The sequence below is a fragment of the Pseudorca crassidens genome, chromosome 17, assembly GCF_039906515.1.
Source record: "Pseudorca crassidens isolate mPseCra1 chromosome 17, mPseCra1.hap1, whole genome shotgun sequence".
Classification (NCBI taxonomy): domain Eukaryota; kingdom Metazoa; phylum Chordata; class Mammalia; order Artiodactyla; family Delphinidae; genus Pseudorca; species Pseudorca crassidens.
The window spans coordinates 34,483,681-34,509,720 of record NC_090312.1 but is presented as its reverse complement, the minus strand read 5'-3'; the positions used below and the strand labels follow the sequence as shown (position 1 = coordinate 34,509,720).

The window sequence follows — 26,040 nt, the reverse complement described above, 5'->3', positions numbered from 1 at the left end:
GAAGATATACAAATGACAAATAAGCACATGAAAAAATGCCCATATCTTATTTCATCAGGGAAATGCAAATTAAAATAGAGATATCACTAAACACCTATAAGAATAGCCAAAATCCAGAACAGTAACAACATCAAACCTTGGCAAGGGGTTAAACACCAGGAACTCTCAAGCATTGCTGGTGTGAATGCAAAATGGTATAGTCACTTTGGAAGACAGTTTAGCACTTTTTTTTTCTTTTATAAAACTGAATATACTTTTACCACATGATCCAGCAATCTGGTTCCTTGCTACTTACCCAAAGGAACTGAAAACTTACTTCCACACAAAAACCTGCACACAGATGTTTTTTATAACAGCTTTATTCATAAGAGCCAAAACTTGGAATCAACCAAGATGTCCTTCAGTAGGTGAATGATGGATAAATAACCTGTGGTCCATCCAGACCATGCAATATTATTTATCACTAAAAAGAAATGAGCTATCAAGCCATGAGAAGACATGAAGGAATAGTACTGAGTGACAGTGGCCAGTCTGAAAAGGCTACATACCGTAAGATTCCACTGGAAAATAGAATGTATGACATTCTGGAAAAGACCAAACTTGGTGACAGTATGAAGATCTGGTGATTTTCAAACGTTAGAGGGAAGGGATGAATAGGTAAGCACTGTGAGATGACGCGTGGCACAGCTGGTACTAAAAACTGGGTTGACTCCTAAAGCAGTTGAACTTTCTATTCCGGTTCTGCGTCAGTAAAACATAGGACCTGCCAGGGCTGAAATCCCATTGCCACCTGTGCCTTCAGTTGGTGACCAGACTCCCTGAATTAATAAAAGGGTTTTTTGTTTTGTTTTTTTAAGACAGATACCCAGCAAGTTACCCACTCTCCAACTAAGGTCACTTGGGCAACTGACTTTCCAGAGCAAATTGGCCCCGTTTAAGAATTCTTGGCTCCTGAAATTCGGAATAAATCGGGTTCTTCTAAAAGAAGCTTTATTTGGGATTCTAGGCTGAACCCCTCTGGACGGCACATAAGACGGCAAAGTGAAGGGGGCTCCCCGGCCCAACAGCTGAACCCGGACACCGCGTCACCGCTCAACCCGGCCCGGTGGGGCCGGCCCAGAACCAGGCCCGGCCGGCGCAGCGCGGGCGGGGCCCGGGCGGAGAGCCAGACCCGCCGCTGCCGCCGCGAGCCGTGACCTGCCCGCCAGACCTGGCGGCGCAGTCTCGCGGGATTCCTCAGCTCTCGCTCCCGGTGCGGCTCCTGAAGTGGCTAGAGTCCGGGACACTCCCGGGAGTCGTCTCTGGTCGCGGGGGTACGGTGGGCTGGACGGGAACGGGGAGGAAGGTGCCTTCGACCGCCGCCCGAGGTGAGGGTTCTTGAGCCCCGACTGGGCGGGCGGCCGCGGCCGGGCGGGTGCCGGGGTGAGCGGGGGCGGGCCTCGAGGGGTGCGGGGCGGGCGGGGGGCGCGCGCGCTTGTTGCCGCAGGTGTGGGGAAGGCGGCGGCGGTGGGACGGTCCGCACCGGCCAAAGTTTTCCCGGAAGTTGGGGGAAGGCGATGCCGGTCCCCGCGGGGCCAGGGGCAGGTGCCCGGCGCTGGGCCCGGGGCAGGTGCCCGGGGGTGGGGAGAGTTGCCCTGCCTGGCGCTGGAAGTCGGGGCATCGGTGTGTGTTGGGGGATGGGATGAGGGCGTGCGATTTTTCGTGGCTCCGGGCCCACAGCCTCCCTCCCACCGAAACTCCGTCGCCGCCGCGGGACAGCTTTGCTCATTTCCCTTTTCCGTGAGATCGCTACTCCCCCCAGCCCTTGAATACTAGTTTCGCTCCTCCGCAGTAGGAATCCTGGAAGTCTCCCTTTACTTGGCATTTTTAAAAACGTAAAAGTATGTCTCCAGAAGAGTGCCACAAAAACTCGCCCTTTAGAGTCTTTAAAGAATTGAAGAACTCATGAGATCTTAAGGAATTTCCCCGGGACTCGGTTTTCTTGTGCGTAATAAGATAGCGAACAGGGGCTTTTAGGTTTTACAATTCTATCAGCCCTTCTTAACTTATTCCTATCCCCACCATTTTCTCCATCTCACTCATCCAGTGCCCCCCTTTTACCCTGTGTTCCGTACAGCGCAAGCCTCCTATCATCCGTTCCCTAGAGATGAGACTTCCTCAGCAGGCGATAGATTCTGTGCCAAGGCAGGTGGAAGAGGATCTCGATGGGACGAAATTTTCCGTCGTTTTTCCGGTGTTAGTTACCTAGGGTGAAAATCTTAACTCTGCACTTTGACGTACGCATTTGAGTCTATGACAAACGTTGCTGATACACCCTTTTGGTTGTTTTTACAGTAATTGACCCAGAACTCATTTTCAGGAAAAAGGGCTTCCTTCAAAATGGTAAAATAATTAAACGAGGAATTTGAGCATTTTATCTTTGGATGGAAATCTGAGAATGAAAAGAGCGATTAATCCAAGCCATGTGGTAAAATTAGGAATTTGAAGAGAATGGAAACGTTTACATTTTTGTGGACATGTATTTTTCTACCCCTCGTACGAGGGCACAGTCTTTTCACCTGTGAACCAATTACTGTTCCCAGGTGTATGAAAATGGCCTACAACATGACATTTTTCCCTAATCTGATGGGTCATTATGACCAGAGTATTGCGGCTGTGGAAATGGAGGTGAGTAGTTCTTCGTATCTTTATGGAAAAATAGTTTATGCTCTTTTCTGGAATAAACTATAAATAGGACCTTTTTTTTAAAAAAAAAAAAAAACACAGACACAGTAGGGGATTTCTTCAAGTTGTATATAAGTCCTACTTTGAATAAATCCCTTTGAGAATTAAATCTCCCTACTAACTTGCGCTCGTGTACATCTGTGGCCCTGCTTAGTGGATTTGCTTAAGATCGGGTTCATTTTATACGAAGTATAGTTATGAATGATTTTGCAATGTCTTGCACCTGTCAAATATTTTGCTCTCCTGAGTAAATTTTGGTAGTTCCTCTAGAAATGTGAATTCTGAATTTTCCTAATTGATTGAACGTGTAATCTATATTGCCTGGACTAAAAGTGCTTGGATTACATATATTTTCATAAGTAGTTGTTATGTTCACTTGGCCCTGTTTTTCTGAAGCAAATCAATGACTAGAAGATTTTGGGGCTGTAGATAGTGTTTTGCTAAAAAGTGATTTTTTTCTTTAAGCATAGTGCTTCAAGTATTCTTTGTAAGATACTGTTTAAAAAAAAAACAAAAAACAACACACACGTCAGGGGAGGAGCAGAGTGACACTAAAGATTGCCTCAGGTGCCTCAGTTACCTGGCTCTGGTTTAGAGATACGCAGATTGCTAGGGAGGTGTGGGAAGAAAGAGTTACCTGTAGAAACCTGTCCTCTCCTACAGATCTGTTAGGTGGATAACTTTCATGAAGGAAAGAAGACAAATGTTTCTGTAGTTTTTTTCCAGAAAAACTGAGGATAGTAAAGGCTTTTTCCCCTCAGATTGTTTCTTAAAGTTGAAACCCCGGCAGTTTTAATATAGACACAGCTTTAAAAACTGACCAGACTTGCTTTCGCAGCTTCTGAAGTCTTCCATTGTTGTTTAGTTGAATAGTTGTCCAGTTACCTCATTGTAGACTCATGTCTAAAATAGGAAGGCTTTTGAATACTAAGTAGAAGTACTTTTAAAAGATATTGCAAATTATATTACTATAATCTTTCAATGGTTTTTCAAACCAGTGCAAGGTGTCTTTTTGAACACTGAACAGATGATGTGGTGAGACTTCCATTGGTTAATCAGAACCATTTTGATTGTTTAATCTGATTAAATAAAGTATGTAGTATGAGTAACTTCAAGGAATAATTATAACCTTCATTCACATTTTTTCTGATAAGTGTTTTATAACTCATATCTTATAGAGTTCTTAAAAATTTTTTAAAATCTGGTCTCCTTTTTGTATAGTAGCTACATGCATTTTGAATGCTGACATTGACCTTATAAATTCAGATAATTTAGAATTCCTTATCATAGAGTACCATTATGAAGATAGGGAGAGATGCATCCCTGCTATTAAATACTGTAATTATAAGATGATAAGAACTAGTTTTTGTTCTAGACATGTCTTTTTAAAACCAATTGTTTCTGACCCAAAAAAGGTTATTTTTCATTTACCTAGCTTTTTTCCCAGGTAGTTTTGTGTCTGGACTTGATATCAAGAAGGCATTTTTGTTCTTCCCTCCTTTATTTGATTGCTGACATTACTAATCTCTTCATTATATAATCTACACTTTCTCTTAGCCTTTACTATTAAGTTTTATTCCAGAAATCACATTTCAGTTGGTTTAAGGTTATAAAAGAAAGCAATCAAGCAGTCATTTAATACCAGCATTAACCTATGTTTACAAAAGAAGAAAGGGAAATGGAAAGGCAAAATAATATCAACCTAAATCAGACTTTAAATCCCTATAAATTATCTTTTTGGTCCAGTGTATTACGCTTTTCCTATTGCCCCGTTCTTATTTTTCCTTAGCCAGTGGCATTCTCTTTTAGTTCCTGTATTGAACGTCCAAAATTCTATAATTCGAGAGTTGTGACTTAAATATCATGCAGAGCTTCTTATCCTCTTTTGTGCCATTGACCCATTCTCAGAATTTTAAAATTTAAATAACATGAGTAGGATTACAGAGGAAACCAATTATATTGAAATGTACATCTATTTATAGCCCAGGTTAGGAAGCTTTGAACCTGTCATTATATAGGTGAAGAAACTGAAGCCCAGAAAAGTTATGATTTGTCCAAGATCTGAGCGCTATAATATGATGCAATCTTCTCTGTCAACATGGACCATAATGTCATCTTTAACGGTTTTTGTGGGGTGTTTTTTTTATCCTTGACCTTATTAGATAAAAAAGAAAATATTTCCTAGGATTAGAATGTCCTGTGTTAATTTCAATCTTTGCTGCTTCTTCCTAAACTTCATTTTGATAAAAATTAAGCTGGGAGATTTTTTTTTAACCTCTTATCAGCTTTACCTTTCTGTTTCTCATCCATGCCTTGAATACAAAGTCTTGTCAAAATTTTTAGATCAAAAATAAAATCCTTTGGCTTCAGCCTGTCCCCTCTGGTGGTGCCAAAGTGATTTCAGTAAAATGCAAATCCATGCAGTCCACTCTGGGGTTAAAATTCTTCACCATTTCCCTAAAGCTGGAAAAATAAAGACCTGACTAGTGCAGCACCTAAGGTTCTTTATATGAGACCCTGCCTTCCTGTCCGGCTTCCCATCTCGTTGCTTCCCATGTTACACACTCTGCTTCGGCCAAGCTGACCTGTTTGTAGATGTAGAATTCAGATCCATATTACTCCCTCTCACTTCCGTACAGTTGCACATATTGTATCCACTGCCTCCTGGGTTCCTTACCTACCCTTCTTCATCTGCTCAATTTCTTTACATCTCAGTTAAAGCAATAACTCTGTGTTTAGCGAAGTATTCCTTGCACCTTTCTCCCAAGCATATTTAATCAGCTCACACTCTACACTCTGATAGTACATAATATATACAACTGTTCTTATACTTACCGTGCTGTATTGCACTTATTTACATGGCTCTCTCCCTAGCTTTTGAGGTTGTTGAGAGTAGGGATGTTTATTCATTTCTATGTCTAATGCCTAGTACAGTGTACAGTGCCTCTGAGCATGGTAGATGTTCAATGAAGGCTAAATAAAGGAAAAGGAGATGTTTCTTATTCTAATAAATCATCAATGAGAATTTTCCCTCCAAATCTTTACCTTCCACCTTTATCTTCTGCAGAGTCCACGTGAAAGGCACTAATATTTTTTTTTTTAATTTTTTAACATCTTTATTGGAGTATAATTGCTTTACAATGGTGTGTTAGTTTCTGCTTTATAACAAAGTGAATCAGTTATACATATGTTCCCATATCTCTTCCCTCTTGCGTCTCCCTCCCTCCCACCCTCCCTATCCCACCTCTCTAGGTGGTCACAAAGCACCGAGCTGATCTCCCTGTGCTATGCGACTGCTTCCCACTAGCTATCTATTTTACGTTTGGTAGTGTATATATGTCCATGCCACTCTCTCACTTTGTCACAGTTTTCCCTTCCCCCTCCTCATATCCTCAAGTCCATTCTCTAGTAGGTCTGTGTCTTTATTCCGTCTTACCCCTAGGTACTTCATGACATTTTTTTTTCTTAGATTCCATATATATGTGGTAGCATACAGTATTTGTCTTTCTCTTTCTGACTTACTTCACTCTGTATGACAGACTCTAGGTCCATCCACCTCACTACAAATAACTCAATTTCGTTTCTTTTTATGGCTGAGTAATATTCCATTGTATATATGTGCCACATCTTCTTTATCCATTCATCTGTTGATGGACACTTCCATGTCCTGGCTATTGTAAATAGAGCTGCAATGAAGATTTTGGTACATGACTCTTTTTGAATTATGGTTTTCTCAGGGTATATGCCCAGTAGTGGGATTGCTGGGTTGTATGGTAGTTTTATTTGTAGTTTTTTTAGGAACCTCCATACTGTTCTCCGTAGTGGCTGTATCAATTTACATTCCCACCAACAGTGAAAGAGGGTTCCCTTTTCTCCACACCCTCTCCAGCATTTATTGTTTGTAGATTTTTTGATGATGGCGATTCTGACTGATGTGAGATGATGTCTCATTGTAGTTTTGATTTGCATTTCTCTAATGATTAATGATGTTGAGCATTCTTTCATGTGTTTGTTGGCAATCTGTATATCTTCTTTGGAGAAATGTCTGTTTAGGTCTTCTGCCCATTTTTGGATTGGGTTGTTCGTTTAATATTGAGCTGCATGAGCTGCTTGTAAATTTTGGAGATTAATCCTTTGTCAGTTGCTTCATTTGCAAATATTTTCTCCCATTCTGAGGGTTGTCTTTTCGTCTTATTTATGGTTTCCTTTGCTGTGCAAAAGCTTTGAAGTTTCATTAGGTCCCATTTGTTTATTTTTGTTTTTATTTCCATTTCTCTAGGAGGTGGGTCAAAAAGGATCTTACTGTGATTTATGTCATAGAGTGTTTTGCCTATGTTTTCCTCTAAGAGTTTGAGAGTGTCTGGCCTTACATTTAGGTCTTTAATCCATTTTGACTTTATTTTTGTGTATGGTGTTAGGGAGTGTTCTAATTTCATACTCTTACATGTACCTGTCCAGTTTTCCCAGCACCACTTATTGAAGAGGCTGTCTTTTCTCCACTGTATATTCTTGCCTCCTTTATCAAAGATAAGGTGACCATATGTGCGTGGGTTTATCTCTGGGCTTTCTATCCTGTTCCATTGATCTATATTTCTGTTTTTGAAAGCCCCTAATATTTTTATGTGGTTTACATATCATTCACCTTTGATCTGCCTGAGCCTAGTTCTAATAAAATACATCAGTTGATATCCTCTATGTTCTTTGCCATTATTAGCGTGACACATGTTTATTTTGAATTTATTCAAAAGATTAGATTTTTTAACCATTTATATTTATTTATATGGAGTGAAAGAATTATCTTTTGATTGGACCATTGTATTATAAACTATATGTGTCAGATTTCTTTTCAAACATTGTACTTTAGTACTTAATCTATAGTCCAGTCAAATGCTAAATTATAACTGAATATACCTCAGCTTTTACTTTTAAAAAGTGTTTTATAGTTTCTCTAAAGAACTGATTGTGTTTTACACTTCCAACCCAACTGCCTTTGGCTCCTGCTGGTCCCGGTTGAATTTCCAGTGTTTACTATGAATTAACGTTAGGATGAGGGGCTGAAGAATTATCTGTTGATTATGGCAACCAGTTGTGCCTTCTTAGCTACCAAGAATGTCATGTAAGTCAAGAGATCTATTTCCCTCCTCTTTTATGCCTTAGTTTTCATTATGTGTGATGGTTATCCTGGTTTATAGAATTTATAACATTTGTGGTCATTGCTGATCTGTGATTATATGAGATGGTTTAGGGCAGTGATTGTCAAACTTTAGTTCATAGACCAGCAGGTTGTGAGCATGTTAGAAATGCAAGTTCATGGACCCCATTCCAACCTACTGAATCATGATCTGTGAAAGTAGAGCTCAGGAAACTGATTTAACAAGCTGTCCAGGTGTTTCTTATGAGTGTTAAAATTTGAGACCCAGTGGTTTAGAGCAGGGAATGCAGACATTTTCTGTAAAGGGGTAAATAATAAATATTTTTGGCTTTGCAAGACATTCACTCTCTGTCACAGCTATTCAACTCTTCAATTGTAGCCAATACAAATGAGTGTGGATGTTTCAATAAAACTTTACTTGTAAAAACAGATAGTGCATCACTTTTGGCCCACAGGCTGTAGTTTGCTGAACTCTGGTTTAAAGTACTTGAAAATGGGGCTTCCCTGGTGGCGCAGTGGTTGAGAGTCCGCCTGCCGATGCAGGGGACACGAGTTCGTGCCCCGGTCCGGGAAGATCCCACATGCCGCGGAGCGGCTGGGCCCGTGAGCCATGGCCGCTGAGCCTGCGCTCCGCAACGGGAGAGGCCACAACAGAGAGAGGCCCGCATACCGAAAAAAAATAAAAATAAAAAAATAAAATAAATAAATAAAAATTTAAAAAAGTACTTGAAAATGTTCTTAAGGATTACACACATAAAGCATGTAATAAAAATCATTATTGTGCATTCTTATTAATATGTTACCATATGTGTTATGTGTTATTTTCTTTCCAGATAATTTTAAGTCAAATTTATCACAAACCAAAGGATCTGACTGAGATATCCTGGTCCTTTAGTTTTGTTTCAGAGATTGCTTGAAATAAGGGACTTTGATTTTTTCCTTACTTTATTATCTGAGACTGAAGTCATTTGTATTACTACAAAGAGTTAATTTACAATTCTGAATAGTAACTTGGCTTTGTAATGAAAAGGATGTTGTACAGTCTAACTCTCCCAAGTGGAAAAACAAATGGTTGCTGGTTTTCCATTGTGTTGCTTTTTGTTTCATATCTAGAGCATTGTTTCTCAAATTGTGAGGTTGATGTCCCTTGAGAGACTGATTTCATCCAGAAAGAGCTGAGACTGATCTAGGGAAAATGGAGACCAGAATTTTGTATTTTTCTTTTTGAATTGCCTTCATTAAGGCCTAGGCAAAGCAAAGTCATGTATTGTGTTTGGAACAGCATGTGGTTGTTCTACTTTTGAACAGTCTAAAGGGAAGTGAGCCAAAAAAAAAAAACAAAACTCCTTTCCTTTCCACCTGTTAGTATGCACTAGTAAAATGTCTCTAATCAATTAAAAATAAAGGGATGGAGAAAAAACAAACTTTATAAACAAACTTTAAAGAAAAAATCTGTTTCTATTGGTTTTTAAACATATTCATCTGCTTTTAGATGAGTCTAGTGGACCCCTTCCTTTCCTCCTTATTCTCCACTCTTCTACCCCATACAAAAGGAAAGAAAATGTTTAGTGTGACTAACCTCTTTATTTTTCAGGGAAGACTTTCTGAAAATAGGTGTAATTATTCTGAAAGTAAGCTGTTGAGTCATTTAAAATGAAATAAATATAGAAAAGTATTCCAGATCAGTTGTGTGTATAGTGGCTACTGTTGGATTTTTAATGTAGAAACTATAAACTTACCTTCCTTTCTGACATTGTACTGCAGTAGTAGGGAAAGTACCTTGACTAATTCTGAGTCTACAGAATCAGGGTTAGACCTGTATGTGAACAGAGGACAGTATTTCTCCTGGGAGTCTCTGCTGATAGGCACAAAATCCCTAGGGTCATTCCTTGTTATTCCACAGTCTGGGATATTATTAGTTATGTCTTCAGGAGAGCCTGTCCGCAAAGAGACATGGTTCTTTTAGACCATGGGAAGACTGTTGTGTTGTGATTTTTTCCTTTCCTTGAGAATGTGGCATGTAGATAATGAAGTTGTATTACTCTAGTTTGTATATATGTATGTATTCATTCATTAATGTTTGTTGAATGTGTACCTGGATGTGAATTATAGTTTTTCAAGTTACAAGTTTTCTTCAAGTAAATTAGCTGCCTCTTTCTTTCTCCTCCTTCTGGGACCCTGATAATGCAAATTGTTAGTATGCTTGATGTTGTCCCAGAGGTCTCTTAAATTAAACCGTCCTCATTTTTTAAAAATTCTTTTTTCTTTTTTCTGTTCAGCTTGGGTGATTTTCACTACTCTGTATTCCAGTTCACTGATCTGATTCTCTGTATTATCTAATCTACTGTTGATTTCTTCTAGTGTATTTTTTATTTCAGTTATTGTATTCTTTAGTTCTGTTTAGTTCTTCTTTATAATTTTGAACTCTTTATTAAATTTCTCACTGTGTTCATCCATTCTTCTCCTGAGTTTGTTGAACATCTTGTGATCATTGTCTTGAACTCTTTATCTGGTAGATTGCTGATTTCCACTTTACTTAGTTCTTCTTTTGAGGTTCTGTCTTGTTCCTTCGTTTGGAACATATTCCTCTGTCTCCTCATTTTGCCAAATTCCTTGTGCTTATTTCTATATATTGGGTAGGTAAGTTATGTTTCCCAATCTTGGCGAATTGGTCTTATGTAAGAGACGTCCTGTGGGGCCCAGTAGAACACTCCCCTCTGGCCACCAGAGCTGTATGCTCTAGGGGTGCCCACTATGTGGGCTGTGTGGGCCCCTCTGTTGTGACAGGGCTAACAACTGTGAGCACCCTGGTAGGTGGGGTTGGTCCCCAGCCCTGCTGGCTGCAAGTCCCTGCCTTGTGTGGTGGCTGCCAGAGGTAGTGGTACCCACTTACCACTAATAGGCTAGAGGGAAGACTCCAAAATGGTGCTTGCCAGGACCAGTGTCCTCGTGGTAGAATGAGCTCCCCAAAATGGATGCTGCCAGTGTCTGTTTCCCCAGGGGGAGTCCCTGCCTTCTGCCTCTCTGGGAGCCTTTCTAAGATCAGTAAGAGGGTCTGACCCAGTCAGATTACTGCCTCTGCATTGGGAGTTGGAGTGTGTGAAGTTTTGCATGTGCCCTTTAAGAGTGGAGTGTCTGTTTCCTGCATCTCTCCAGCTCTTCTGTATGCAAGCCCTGCCGGCCTTCAAAGCTAGACATTCTAGGGGCTCATCTTCCCAGCGTGGGACCCCCAGGCTAGGGAGCCTGATGTAGGGCTCAGACCCCTGGCTCCTTGGGGAAAACCTCTGCAATTGTGATTATCCTTACATTTATGGGTTGCCTACCCTGGGGAGTGGGTCTTGACTGTACTGTATTACTACCTCTCCCACCTGTCTCATTGTGGTTCCTTCTTTATATTCTTAGTGGTGGAAAATCTTTTCTGCTAGTCTTCAGGTTGTGTTCAGGTTGTGTTCATCAATAGTCACTCTGTAAAGCTGTAATTTTGGTGTGCCCGTGGGAGGAGGTGAGCTTAGAGTCTTCCTATTCCACCATCTTGGCCACATTCTCTAAGTTACAAGTTTTAAATTAAATAATTGACTCTTCAGTGGACAGATTATTCTGAAGTACCAACCACTTACTATATATCTTTGTCTAATTTCTAAAGGAAAGGTCTTTTGGAGAAATAGTTTAAAATTTGTAGTGCTCGCTAAGAAATACTTTAAAAATAACAAGTTTTCTGTTGTGGAAATAATGCAAATTTCTGTTTTTTATTCTTGTCTTGTATTCCAGGCCCTGGTTTGCATTTTTTAAAAAGAAGTTGACTTGCCTGAGATTGGTCACATTCATGATAATAAGTGGCAGTTTGTACCACTTGATTATACAGTAGTCCATTAACATTCTCAAAGAATTTACTCAACTCTTATAACCACTTTGACAGTATTTGCTCTGTGAAGTGTAAACATTTAAGGACCCCTTTAGATCTTTAGTGAGTCTGTTGCCTACCTAAGGCGCACCACTTTTTTTTTCAATCATTTTTTTAAACTTCTTCACTTTTTCTCAATTTTCATTACTATCACTAGAGGTTGGCTTTCATTTTGGTGACATTTTAAAGTAAGAAATAAAGCTCTTACCACTTCTTGAGAGTTACTGTGTGACACCATGAGTAGAAAGCACAAATCCTGAGATGAGAATCAGATGCTTTACGGTCACTTGGCCTTGGTCACTAGTAAAGTGGCTTCTTCCATGTACCAGGGGGATTCTGATTCATGCTTCAGGAAAGTGACAAATGTCTATATAACCTGCATCTTTATTGCTAAGGGAGGCAAGGTGCAGGCAAGATACTGCCACAAGCCCACTCTGCTTAGGCTTAGCTTTATGTATTTCTTAAAATCAAAATATTTTTCTTGGGCTTCCCTGGTGGCGCAGTGGTTGAGAGTCCACCTGCCGATGCAGGGGACGCGGGTTCGTGCCCTGGTCCGGGAAGATCCCACATGCCGTGGAGCGGCTGGGCCCGTGAGCCGTGGCCGCTGAGCCTGCGCGTCCGGAGCCTGTGCTCCGCAATGGGAGAGGCCACAACAGTGAGAGGCCCGCGTACCACAAAAAAAAAAAATAAAAAAAAAAAAAAGTATTTTTCTTCTTTTGATCCCTCTCTATTAGCCTTTTAACCCAGAGTTTCTCTTCAGGACCTTATAGCACCAGCAACCCCGGGTCTATACTATGGCCCCTTCCATTATCATGTCATTAGATCATGGGGAGCTAGCTGGTGTGTTTTAAGGACAAGGTGCAGTATGACAGAAGTAGGCATTCTGAGAGTGTGAGTAGTATGCTCATGCTGCTTTCCTGTGTCTTTAAAATCTACTCTGGCCACTTGAAGAGGGAATCATATTGGCTACACCTGATGTCATAAATAGGTGACTAGAAAACACCCAGTTCATGAGAGGTCTTGGGCTGATGATCTCTAGATGTCCCATAATTGTGTCCAATGTCTACCAGGAACCATTAGCAGAATCAAAGTGGAAGGTTCCTTTTATTTATGTAGGGTTAATCTCCTCATTGGTACATACCTATGGCCTCACCAGCTTTATGTCCTCAATATGATGGGCCAGCGTGATGTCCTGTGAAATAGTGATATGGTCAGAGTCTCTGGTCAAATGAAATTGAGGCACAGAGCTGAAGAGCTGATATTACTCTAAGGTGGTGCTTCTCACACTCTGGTGTGCATCAGAATCGTTTGAAGGGCTTGTTAAAACACAGATCACTGACACCACCTCCAGAATTCCCGAATCAGTAGATCTGGGGTGGGATGGAGAAGTTACTTCTAACAAGTTTCCAGTGGGACGTGCTGTTGCTGCTTCAGGGACCACTCTTTGAGAATGACTGCTCTAAGGCAAGTTGGGGAAGATGTGTTGCTGTCCTTGTTAGGTGAAAGTAAATTCCTTTTGGAGGAAAAAGCATTGGCCAGATAAGAGCTGCATATGTGTTGCCGAGGCTGTACTGATTTGCTATAGTAGAGAGATCACATCTGGAAAAGTACTTTAGCCATTTGATTAAGGTTGCTTAAGACAATGTATTAATAACATATCCAGTTAAAATGGACAGGTGCCACCGATTACTACCCCTGAATCTGTTTTTGATGGTGTCACTCATCTCTGAAAGCCCTGTCTACAGTATTGCTTTTGATTTTCTATCATGGTAGAGGGAGACCTCTAATGTTTTTTGTTTTGCCACCTCGACCATAAAAATGTTTATCCAGGAAGCCAGTATGGTGATTGTGCTATTGTGAAATACAGCTATTTGAAGTAGACACACCTGGGCTTGGGAAATTACACTGGGTTGGGTTTGGGATCTGTTAGTTCGCATCCTCCTCCGGAGTTGCCCCTGTGTAATCTGAAATTGGCCCCCGTACACAGAGGGCAGGGAGAGACTGAAGAAGAGGCAGACCACTCCAGATTGGTAGCTGGCAGATTTAATAAGCAAGAAAACTTACATATGAGGCTTGTCTTGGGTGGCCACAAGAAGAGTACATCTCCGCACCCACCCGCCAGAATCTTAAAAGTTTATATAGAGGCCTTCACTGGGCTCAGTCACACATACCGTCCAGGTGATCTCAGCACCACTTTACTCTCAAGGCTGAGGCCTTGGGCAGCTTGTAGTGCGGGGAAGGCCAGTGGAACATTCCTTCAAAGGACAGGAGAGGGGATGAGGGACTTCCGTTTGCCAGGGTCCAGCTCATGGGTCATGTCCTCTCGATTATCTCCTCCAACAGGGTCCCACCAAGCCCCTGTAAAAAGCCCAGTCTCTGAAGCTAGCACGTTGAATCTAGAATCAATACACTCCTATCAGTATTAGCACCATCTAAAATTTTGTTCTTTCCTCCATAATCCAGCACCCTCAAACCAATATAAATGTATAGTGTCTTACAAATAATGTATAATCCTTTTTTTCAGATTTAATTTTGACTTGACCCTCCCAGGGCATGATGGGGTAGAACTCTTCTTATAGATTGAGACATTGAAGCGTGGTGGGGATGGGGTATGAGGCTATTTATTTGCTTCTTACAAAGTAAATCTTTCAGATGAGTGCCTCAACAGACCAGGGATGAGGGTCTGCTTTGAGGGCTGGGGGTTCAGAGTCCTGTGTGGGGACTCTGAACCTTGTCATGTATCCGTGCTTCAGATCTTGACGTCCCACTGCCTTCTTATCACAATATCACTGGATCTCCAATGTGAAAGGGAAGCAAATTTAACTGATATAATTTGGCAACCTGCAGGATCAAACTGTGCCTTTGGTTTTCAACTTCAGCCTTGAGATAGTAAAGTGGTGCTGAGATCACCTGGACAGTATGTGTGACTGAGCCCAGTGAAGGCCTCTATATAAACTTTTAAGATTCTGGCTGGCGGGTACGGAGATCTGCTCATCCCAAGACAAGCCTCGTATTTAAGTTTTCTTGCTTATTAAATCTGCCACCTACCAATCTGGAGTGGTCTGCATCTTTTTAATCTTTCTGTTTCACTCCACACCTTGAGCCAAGAATTCAGGGATGCCAGTATGTCGCTCTCTTCCTAAGCCAAACAGCGCCCCTAGAAGCACTCACTTCAGCCCATAGTCCTTGAATATGTGATGGTCTTTATACCTTTCTCTGCTTGTCTGGCAGCAGCCACTCAGCCTTGTCTTCACTGGGCACATAATTCTAAGAAGTTCTTTGAATCTAAGTGATTATAAGGATAATGCAATTAGTTGTTTTTCTGGTATATACCATGGGCTGCCAGATTTCCATCTTTAAATACTGACAGAATGTTTGCTCGCTTTTGGCCCCAGTTAGTCCAGAAAACCAGTTCTAGAATTCTTCCCATTTCACCAAGGTCACTTACAACTTGTTCTTTATATAATTTTTATGCCAGTTGTCTTCTTGGTTGCAAACAATAGAAACCAACTTTGACTAACTGAAGCAGAAAATGGGTGGATGTTGGGTAGCTTGTTGGATCAATGGAGAGGCTGGAGAACCAGGGAGAAGCACAGGGAACCAGAACACAGCTAAGATCATACCATGAGATCAGTCTGTCACCAGTGCCAATGCCAGTGGACACTTCCTGAACCATTGTCCCTGAACACTTATTTTGGCACTGTGGGTATTATTGATCCCACTGCAACTGCCTCAAATAATCTGACTGTTCTTTTATACAAGAATCTCAATACCTGGAGCATCCACGTGGCCAAGCTTAGATTATGTCCCTATGTTTTTGTTGTCAGGTTGCACCCCTGCATCTGTCCTTAAGCTTCTGTAGCATCCCACCTACTTTGGGATTCCCCAAAATAGGACTGCTGGGCAGATGGATATGGAAATGTTCATTGTAAAGCTCAGTGCAAGACAGAGTTAGTTAACTAACAAGGAGAAAATTTCATTGTGGTACCTACAGTTGCTTTGAAATTTATGTCCAGCTCTGCTATTCAAGTCTTTGTTACCCTCTTCATAAACTTTCTGAGCCATAAAGTGTCCTTAGAGACCATCCAGTAGTTCATCGTGTTCATTTTACTGATGAATGCTCTGAGACTCAAAGACAGAAAATTATCTGCCAGAGGTGACACCAGCAGTTAATGACAGAGCTGGAACCAGAATTACAATGCTGGCATAATTTCCAGCAAAGGATTATATAAAATACTCCATGTATTTTGGTTCTCATTGTCTATATATCATAGTTTGGCTCTGCTCTTTTTCAGAATGGAGGTATAGTTTGCCTTCTTAATTGCCCTCTTCTTCCTTGTTCTTGCTAGTACTGATAGTAACTACCACAGGATTTCTACCAGGAACTGACCACTTTCTTAAAGTTTCCTACCGTTTATTTCTCTGAGTGTTAAAAGTATAATCAACAGGACTATTTTAATTATTAATGCTAGAATTTCAAAAGCAGCATTGATTTTTTTTATGCTGTGGTTAGTTATTGGGTGAGTTTCTGAGCCTTCTTTGAGAATAAAATTTGAAAAGGAGAAATTCTTGTGTGAGACCATGAAGGCTCTGGGTTACTGAGAGAGTTGAAGAAGGTGTGTCGTTCAGGGAGGAGAGAGGGAACGGACTGAAGAGCCTAGAAAGTTTGAATCATTGCTCAGTTCATGGGTTTACATAGCACTTACCATGCTAAATACTAGTTTAATAATATGATATTCTGAGTATACGATTAAGGACACAAGGGCTTCCCTGGTGGCGCAATGGTTGAGAGTCCGCCTGCCGATGCAGGGGACACGGGTTCGTGCCCGAGTCCGGGAGGATCCCACATGCCGCGGAGCGGCTGGTCTCTTGAGCCATGGCCGCTGAGCCTGCACGTCCGGAGCCTGCGCGTCTGGAGCCTGTGCTCCGCAACGGAAGAGACCACAACAGTGAGAGGCCCGCGTACCACAAAAAAGAAAAAAAAGAGAAAGAAAAGAAAGAAAAAGAGGGGCTTCCCTGGTGCTGCAGTGGTTGAGAGTCCGCCTGCCCATGCAGGGGACACGGTTCGTGCCCCGGTCCGGGAAGATCCCACATGCCGCACAGCGGCTGGGCCCGTGAGCCATGGCCGCTGAGCCTGCGCGTCCAGAGCCTGTGCTCCGCAACGGGAGAGGCCACAGCAGTGAGAGGCCCGCGTACCGCAAAAAAAAAAAAAGATTAAGGACACAAGAAATGTCACAGTGAGTCAGGTTAGTAGTCTTTCCATCTCAGTCTGAGAAAATGGATTAGTTCAGTAGTTTTCAAACTATGATCTCTGGAGGTGCTTTGAGGTCACTGGTGGGGAAGGGAAGTGGTGAGAGGTGTCTCAGAGGGAGGGCTTCCTGTTCAGCGGGAGCAGCTGTGCTTTTATTTATTTAATATATTAAGCTTCTTTGTAACCTCTTAGTTAAAGAAACTAATCCTTGGCAGAATGCACACACACATTTTAAAAACAACAGTCTTAAAAGTCTACTCAGGTTCCTTCCAAATCTAAAAAAATTTCTTTATGTCTGTTAGTTTGCAACAGAGATTGAACATTAGTGACCCACATTAGATCTGATCTGAAGACATGTTTTGTTTGTCCTGTACATTATTTTAAATGTTCACATTAAAATTTTTTTAAATTTGGAGATTTCACGTACAAATCTGGGTTCTGTTTTCTTATGAAAAATGGAAATACCTAACAGCTCTGTGCTCCCACTCTCCAATAACAGTCCACTAGAACTGAGTAGCAGCTGCTCCCCAACTACTCCTGCTGTCTTATACCCTTCTGAATTTATCTGCCTGGCCACTGAAGGTATTTGAGTTTTCAGCATCTGATTTATCCCTGCAGATTGCATGAGCAGCAACGTTATTGGATTAACCAGTGTTGGCACTCTAGAAGAATTAAACAGAGGATGTGACTTGCATGTTTGCCCCATAAGAAAATTGTTCTAATATAGCAAAAAGTACATGTGTTACTTTCATTTCGTCTGCCCTGGACAATAATAGTTCTTAAGTGCTGACCATCAATTTATTTATAGCTATTGTAGAATGGCTCTGAGTTAGAAGAATTAAATAGTGTGTTTTAATTATTTCCATCATAAGAGTTGATTACCAGACGCTCAAAATTTGTAGGAACTAGGCTTACTTGGAACAGGAAACAAAGAGGTAAATGCTGCCAGTTGCCCATGCCTCCCTTTATTCCACCTCAGTCCGAGAGGAGGATACTCACACAAGCTGGGCATTCTCCCCCTCCAGACAGAGAAAATTGAGAAAAGTACCCTACTGTTTGCTCTCCAACAAGCTCTTGTTAGGTGGCAAAGGTTTAGGCCTCAGCACCATTCAGATAAGGGAGATACAGTGTACAACCGTGGCAGCCCTGTCTTTGCTCAGTCACTGCCCCATCAGGGCAGGGTGAATTCTCCACTGGTCCAAAGTCCTCCACAGCTCTTGTCCTCTAATTGTTGGGTGTGGGTTCTGTATGTGCCCTTTAAATGAGACTTGTTAATTGTAGTATTGTAATCACATCTCATATTTACTTATTAATCTTTTTTTGTCTTCTTGGCCTTTCATTTACTAAGAAATATGAATTGAAATTTCTGATTGTGATCATGGAATTGTGCACTTCTTGTAGATTTGTTGCTTTTCATTTTACATATTTTATGCTATTTTATTAGGTGTATGCAGTATTCAGCAATGCATTTTAATGTATATCTGTTGCAGTTTATGTAGAATCTGAATGTGTTGTGGCCAGAGATATTTAATTGGTCACAGTGCTGAAAATAGAAGTCCTCATTCTCCTATTTATTTTTCAGAGATGTCTCAGTGTTCATAGCTCACTGATGAGACCCTTCCCCTGCTTTTTTGTACAGCTATAGATTTTCTTTTTTTCTTTTTTTTTTTTTTTTGCGGTACGCGGGCCTCTCACTGCTGTGGCCTCTCCCGTTGCGGAGCACAGGCTCCGGATGCGCAGGCTCAGCGGCCATGGCTCACGGGCCCAGCCGCTCCGCTGCACGTGGGATCTTCCCGGACCGGGGCACGAACCCGTGTCCCCCTGCATCAGTGGGCGGACTCTCAACCACTGCGCCACCAGGGAAGCCCCTGAATCAGATTTTTGAATCCAATTTTTCGTCTAACTCTACATGTTCTCTTTGGATAATTACATTCAATTATTTCAGTTACTGTTTGTATAATGATGACTTCCACATCTATATCCTTAACCTAAAGTCTGTCGCCTGCAGAGCTCTATTTGTTTAACTTCCTGTTAGTAGACATCCACACTCAAATGTCCCACAGGTACTTCATACTGTCCGTCAACAGGTGAATGGATAAACAAATTATGGTATAGCCATACAATAGAGTACCACTCAGCAATTAAAAAGAATGAAGTATTGATACACAGAACAACAGGATGAATCTCAAAATGATGCTGAGTGAAAGAAGCCAGACAAAAAAGAAAATATACTGTATAAATTTGTGAAAAATTCTAGAAAATACCACTCTTCAGTGACAGAAAACAGATCAGTGGTTGCCAGGGAAGGTTACAGGTGGGGGAAGAGGGTGTTGATGAGAGGGGAGATAAGAGGAGGGATTACCAAGAGGCAAGAGGAAACTTCTGGTAGTGATGGATGAATTTGTTACCTTGATTATGGTAATGGTTTCAAAACCCATCAATGTGTGGACTTTATACATGTTCAGTTTATCGTACATCGATTGTACCTGAATAAAGCTGGGAAAAAACCCTCATTATTAATGACTTTTAACAGAGAAACAATAATCCCTGTCCACTGTTCTCTATCCCCACCCAGTCCTCCTCCCCAGTGGCAGCCACTTTGAACTCTTTTAGGTGTTCCTCTGCTACATAGGCCATATTCTACCTAATATGCTTAGTGTGTTATTTGGATTCATCAATTTAGAACTTCAGGCAGTAGACTTTTAGTCTTTCCTTCATTATGGTAGTTGATAATATATTTCTCTTACTTTATCACTTTTACTTCTCCTCTCAGCCTCTTAATACAATTTTTTTTTCACTGCTGAATCAAGTAGTGTACTTTGATTGCATTTATTTCCATAAAACCTCCCCCCACCCACGTAGTTAATACAGCAACTGCATTTTTCCCCATTTGCTTTGTTTTCTGTGTGCCTATGGTTAATTTTTTTTTAGATATCCCAGCAGACCTGTTAGACATATAGCAGTAATTATCTCAGATGCTCAGAATACCCTGTAATCTGTCAGTTCCAATCCCCCACTCCCATCCCCTTGGAGATCTTCCTCCTTCAGCTGTCTGTCCTCCTGTCAATGTGCTCTGACTTCTTTCTGGTCTAAATGCGTAGCTGTCGTGCTTTGGCTTCCCCCTGCCATGCTTAGTGTTGGAGCAACTAGCTCCCGAGTCCCAGGTCATTTTCCTTCCTAGTTTACTCATGTACTCCTTCAGTTGGTTTTAGGAATACTACATCCTCTAATTGCTTCCTAAAAAAGCATATCTGAAAGTTAAAAATTTCGCTTCCTTACAGGGCCAAAAAGGTCATTATTTTACTGTCACCTAAATGTTTGGTTGGGTATAGCATTCTAGGTTGAAAGTAATATTCCTTCAGAATTTTAGAAATTATTTCTGCATTGCCTTCTAGCATCTGATATTACCAAATAGTCAGAATTTAATTCCTTTGCATGTGACCTGTTTTTTTCATCTGGAAATATTTATGATCTTTTCTTTATCTTGATACTCTGAAATTTTTGGACATGCCTTGTCATTGTTCATTCATTGATCTAGATAGTTATTGTTTATTCAGTAAGTATTTATAGAGAAATCACTCTACACACACACAGTTCTAGGCACTGTGGATACAGCAGTAAAAAAAAAAAAAAGATAAAATCCCTTCCGTTCCTGGAATTTACATTCTAGTGGTGAAGGCAGAAATTAAGAAATAAACTAGTGAACATATAAACTAGTAACATAATGAAATGTCACATACTGATAAGGACTATAAAGAAATACAAAATATAATAATGGAACTGAGAATGACAGTATACTTTTTTATGTAGGGTGGGCAGGGAATGCCTCTCTGAGGTAACTGTTGAACAGAGACCCAGTTGAGCAGAGACACAAGCCATGTGACTACCTGGTGGAAGAGTGTTCTAGATGAAGGGAACAGCAAATGCAAATCCTGAAGCAGACATATACATGGAATGTTGAGAGGCAAAAGACCAGTTTGGTGGCAACGGAGTAAGAAAAGGAGTTACAAAATGAAACTGGAGACATAGCTAAGGGCCAGGAAATTTAGGGCCTTGTAGGACTTGGTAAGGACTTTGAAATTTTTTCTATTGGGGTCTTTTGAACAAGGACAATCTTGCATTTTAAAGAATCACATCAGTAGGAGTATGGATTGGTACAGAAATTGTAAGATTAGCAAGAGTGGTAAGTAGTGAGACCTGTTAGCAGGCTATTTCAATAGTCTAGGTGAAATATATACTGGCTAAGATGTGGTAACTTAATAACAGTGAGAAATGGTCAAATTTGAAATATATTTTGGAAGGAGAGCCAATAGGATTTGCTGATGGATTGGATATGGGGTGAGAGAAAGAGAGGAGTAGAGGATGAATGTTTAGATTCTTGGCCTGAGTAACTTGATGAATGGTGGTACCACATTACTGAGATGGGGAGACTAAGGGAGTGTTTGGGGGATAGGGTGTAGTGGGTTTGAGTTGTGTTTTGGACATGGTGGGTTTGAGATAATGTGTTGACAGCCAAGTGGAGTTGTCCAGAAGGCAGATGGTCATTCAAGTCTAGGGTTCACAGGAGAGATGGAGGCCAGAAATAAATTTGTGAATCCTTCATGTATAGTTGGTATTTAATACCATGATTCTGGATTAGTTTCTCCTGAGGAGTGGGTATACATAGGGTAGAGGTCTGAGGATTGAGCCCTGGAGCTCTTCAATATTGAGACTTGAGAAATGGAAGAAATCAGAAAAGGAACAGACAGTGAGATCCGTAGAAATTCAGGAAAATTCGTATTCTAGAAGCCAATTGAAAAAAGTGTCTCAGGAGGAGGACAGGATCCCACTGTGTCAAATGTTAAAGAGTTGAGTAGGATGAGGACTCAATTGACCATTGGATTTGACAATCTGAAGTTTATTGGTAACTCTGACAAGCTGTTTCATTGAAGTATGGGGACAAAACCTGATTGGAGAGTGGGCTCAAAAGGAAATGGAAGATCAGAATTGGAGAAAGTGGGTAAAGACAACTGTTTTCAGGGTTTCTTCTATAAAGAGGAAGAAAAAAATGAAGTAATAGCTGGGTGGGGGTGGGAATGTGGAGTCAAGGAAAGATTTTTTTTTTTTTTAATTTTTGGCTGCGTTGGGTCTTTGTTGCTGCACGTGGGCTTTCTCTAGTTGCGGTGAGCGGGGGCTACTGTTCATTGTGATGCGAGGGCTTCTCATTGCGGTGGCTTCTCTTGTTGTGGAGCACGGGCTCTAGGCTCACGGGCTTCGGTGGTTGTGGCACGCAGGCTCAATAGTTGTGGCTCACAGGCTCTAGAGCGCAGGTTCAGTAGTTGTGGTGCACAGGCTTAGCTGCTCCGCGGCATGTGGGATCTTCCCGGACCAGGGATCGAACCCATGTCCCCTGCCTTGGCAGGCGGATTCTTAACCACTGCACCACCAGGGAAGCCCAAGGAAAGATTTTTTTTTTATGGTGAGAGATAATAAGTAAGTTTGTATGATGGGGGAATCACTGTAACACAGAGGGGGAAATTACTGCAAGAATAGGAGACAGGACAGTTACCAGAGCAAAGTCCTTGACTAGACAAGTGGGAAGAGATCCAGTGTACAAATGGAAGACTTGGTTGGTTAGGAGTTCAAGCTGTTCAGCTGTTTAAATAGTGAAGGCAGAGAATGTGGATAAGCTGCAGTTAGGTTTGGTACCTTTTGTGAGAGAATAAGGAAGTTGTCTTCTGGTTATTTCTGATTTCTCAGTGAACTAGGAACAGAATCATCAACTGAGAGGATGGTGTGTGGAACTGGAGGTTTGGAAAAAGAGGAGAATGTGAGAGAGATCTCTGTAAAAGAGAGTTCATTGACTGACATTTTACCCAGAAATGTTTTAGTAGCAGGATTGCAGTGTGCTGCCAACCTTTTAAGTGTGGAAGCTGGTATCCTTCTGTTCTGAGAAATGTTCTTAATTTCTTCTTTGATTATAACCCCAATTCGCATTTTCCTTGTTTCTTTCTGGAAGTCCTTTAGTCAGGAGTTGGGCACTTGGAGTGATCCTCTTGTTGTCCATCTCTTCCTTCAGCTTTATCTTCTAATCCTTCTATAGAGTTTTTAATTTCAGCTATCTTACTATTTTTAAATTTTCCATAGCATCTTATTCTTCTGTAATGGAAGCGATAGCTTCTCACTTAAGCTCTTCAGGGTTTTGTTTGTTTTGTGATTTGTTTTCTTCTGTTCCCTGCATAGTCTCTATTTCCTCCAAATTTCCTTTTATCTGCTTGCTTGTTTTGGTCTCTGTCTTTCATGATGCTTTCTTCAAATGCCTGATGATCCTTGGCTGCCCATTCATGTTTGTGGGGCCCTGAAAAGCTCTGTGTGCATGAATGGGACTGGTCACCGGTGGGCTTCATGGTAAGGTGAGCTTGAGGTTGACTAGCTTTTTCATTGTCAATGTGTAGAGAGAGGTCTTTTCTCCAAGACTGTTGGGTTTTTTCAAAGATTGGGGATGGTAGGTATATGCCTGTTTGCCAGCCTTTTAGGAATAGAGCAGGAAAAGATGAGGGCTTCCTGTTTCTGTAGGTAGACTCTTACTCAGTCCCCCTTTCGTCACTGTGGATTGTACTTCTGCCCTGCTCTGTGCCTGATACCCAAGTGCAGAATGTCTCTAGTGCCGTCTCTTCTGGAAACAACTCTGGTAGAATGCGGTGGTCATCTGGCTGCCTGGGTGGGGATGGGGGGTGACATAGTGAGGAAGTAATTTTGTAAACATTCCTCCAATTTTAGCCTTTTATGCTACTTGGTGCTTCAAAGAACTGAGACTCTCAGATTCTTTAGGGCAAATCAGCTCATTCTCATGTGAATCCCTCCACTCCAGCTTTGTCCCGTTAAGTGACTTATCACTCCTCTAATAGCTTTCTGTCGCTCAAAGTTTAGGGCTTTCTTTTTTGTTGTTTTGTTTCATTTTTGTTTTTTGGAAAACTCAGATATGCTAATGTAGTTTCTCTTGTTCACTTACTAATAGATTAGTACCTTTTGTTTTCTTTATTGTCATGTTACTAAGGAAGCAAGGAGGAGGGAAAGGAGATAAACATATGTGCTCAATCCATCATGTTTTTCCAGAACCTATCCACACTCTCTAAAGGGTAATCACAATAACTAATAATTATTGAGTACTTACCTGTATGCCAGACACTATTATAAATGCTTTACATTTATTAACTTAGTATTCACAATGATCTTATGAGACAGGTACTGTTATTATTGCCAGTTTACAGATGAAGAAACTAAGGCACAGAGAATTTAAGTAACTTGCCAAAGTTATAAAACTAGTAAATGTGGAGCTAGCATTCAAACTTAGCTGTCAGACTGTAGAGACACCTCCTGCTTACAACTGTCCCATAGTATCCCACTCATTTTTCTTGTTTTGTTTTTTTTTTTGCGGTACGCGGGCCTCTCACTGTTGTGGCCTCTCCCGTTGCGGAGCACAGGCTCCGGACGCGCAGGCTCAGCGGCCATGGCTCATGGGCCCAGCCGCTCTGCGGCATGTGGGATCTTCCTGGACCGGGGCACGAACCCGCGTCCCCTGCATCGGCAGGCGGACTCTCAACCACTGCGCCACCAGGGAAGCCCCCCACTCATTATTTTTAAATCCAAGCAATTTAGCGTGTCATCCGTGCTGTCTATGATCAGGTCCAGAGAACCTCTCCAGTCTCATCTCTCTCTACTCTGTCCTTGACTTCACCTCTTTGACCTTATCTTGTAGTCATATTGGACTTCTTGCCCTGAATACTCCATGTTCTTGTGATCCTCATGCCCTTTTCATGCTGTTCCCTCCACCCCAAACATTCCTTTATTCTCTAGAATGCACAGTAAAGTGTTAAGGTATTTCAGCATATACTTACATATTAAATATTTGTATGATCTATTTCATCTAGCAATCAACTCATACTTTTGATTTGTTTTGATTTAGCATGGCTTCTTGAAAAATGCATAGTTGAATAAAATAATATTTCACTGTGTATTAAGGGTTCTTATGTCTAACTAAACAAAATTATCTCCTCAAATTTGATTATATTGAGAGTGGGATTTAAAGATTCTTTTGGAGACTAAGTGAAAAAGTATATACCAAAAAATTCATTTGTTATATTAAAATGTTTTCTAACCTTATCTCACTGTTTTTCTTAATAGCTTTTTCTTCCTCTTGCAAATCTGGAATGTTCACCAAATGTTGAAACTTTCCTTTGCAAAGCTTTTGTACCAACCTGCACAGAGCAAATTGATGTGGTTCCACCCTGTCGTAAATTTTGTGAGAAAGTGTATTCTGACTGCAAAAAATTAATGGACACTTTTGGGATCCGATGGCCTGAGGAACTTGAATGTGACAGGTAAATTATGTTTTCAGCTGAAAGCTACTGATGATATTTCAATATTGGTATTAATTTTCCAGAATATTAGTGACAGGCTTTCATTATTTAAGTCAGCAGCTGTTTACTGCACACTTAATATATGTTAGGCACTTACTATATATCAACACTGTAAACAGTGGTGAGCAAAACCAGACTTGGTTCTTGTTTTCAGGGAACTCACAGTGGGGTGGGAGGAACAGAGAGTAATCCAATAATCATAAAAATAAATGCAAAATTACAACTGTGTTAATACAACAAATGAGGGTGCATAGTTCTATGAGAATGTGTGATGGTGCCTTTGCCCTAAACTGGGGAGAAATGGGCCTTATTATCAATTCATGGACCTTTTTGCATCTGTCTTGATTGATTACTTTTATCTCCTATTCTCTAGATGTTGGGAGCTTGTAATTTGAAATATTCTACTAACATAAAGACACCTCATATAATAAATCTGGGAAGGAAGGTGGCTCCCTTTTTGTTCTTTTTCTGTAGACTGAAGAAACTACAGACCCTTGTGGAACTCATACATTTCTGGTAGATACCTAATCACTTTCCAGAACAACTTAGTACATAGTAAAGGTGAAGATGCTCATGCCATACATCTTAGGAGATCCCCTTCTATAGAAACTTT

At 41.0% G+C, this 26,040-nt stretch overlaps 1 protein-coding gene across 3 annotated transcripts in view; it reads left to right on the top strand.

The window, feature by feature from the left end:
- The first annotated feature begins 1,173 nt into the window (after positions 1-1,173).
- The window catches only part of FZD6 (frizzled class receptor 6), a 37,506-nt gene continuing 12,639 nt past the window's right edge, over positions 1,174-26,040 (top strand). The window contains exons 1-3 of one of the 3 annotated variants that reach the window (XM_067711567.1): positions 1,174-1,367; positions 2,335-2,667; positions 25,192-25,388. In XM_067711567.1, the coding sequence (XP_067567668.1) occupies positions 2,491-2,667; positions 25,192-25,388 (374 nt within the window). In that variant the 5' untranslated portion in view covers positions 1,174-1,367; positions 2,335-2,490. Of the gene's footprint in view, positions 1,368-2,334; positions 2,668-7,822; positions 7,841-25,191; positions 25,389-26,040 lie in introns of those variants that run through there. The other 2 variants (XM_067711568.1, XM_067711569.1) reach the window with 2 other exon arrangements.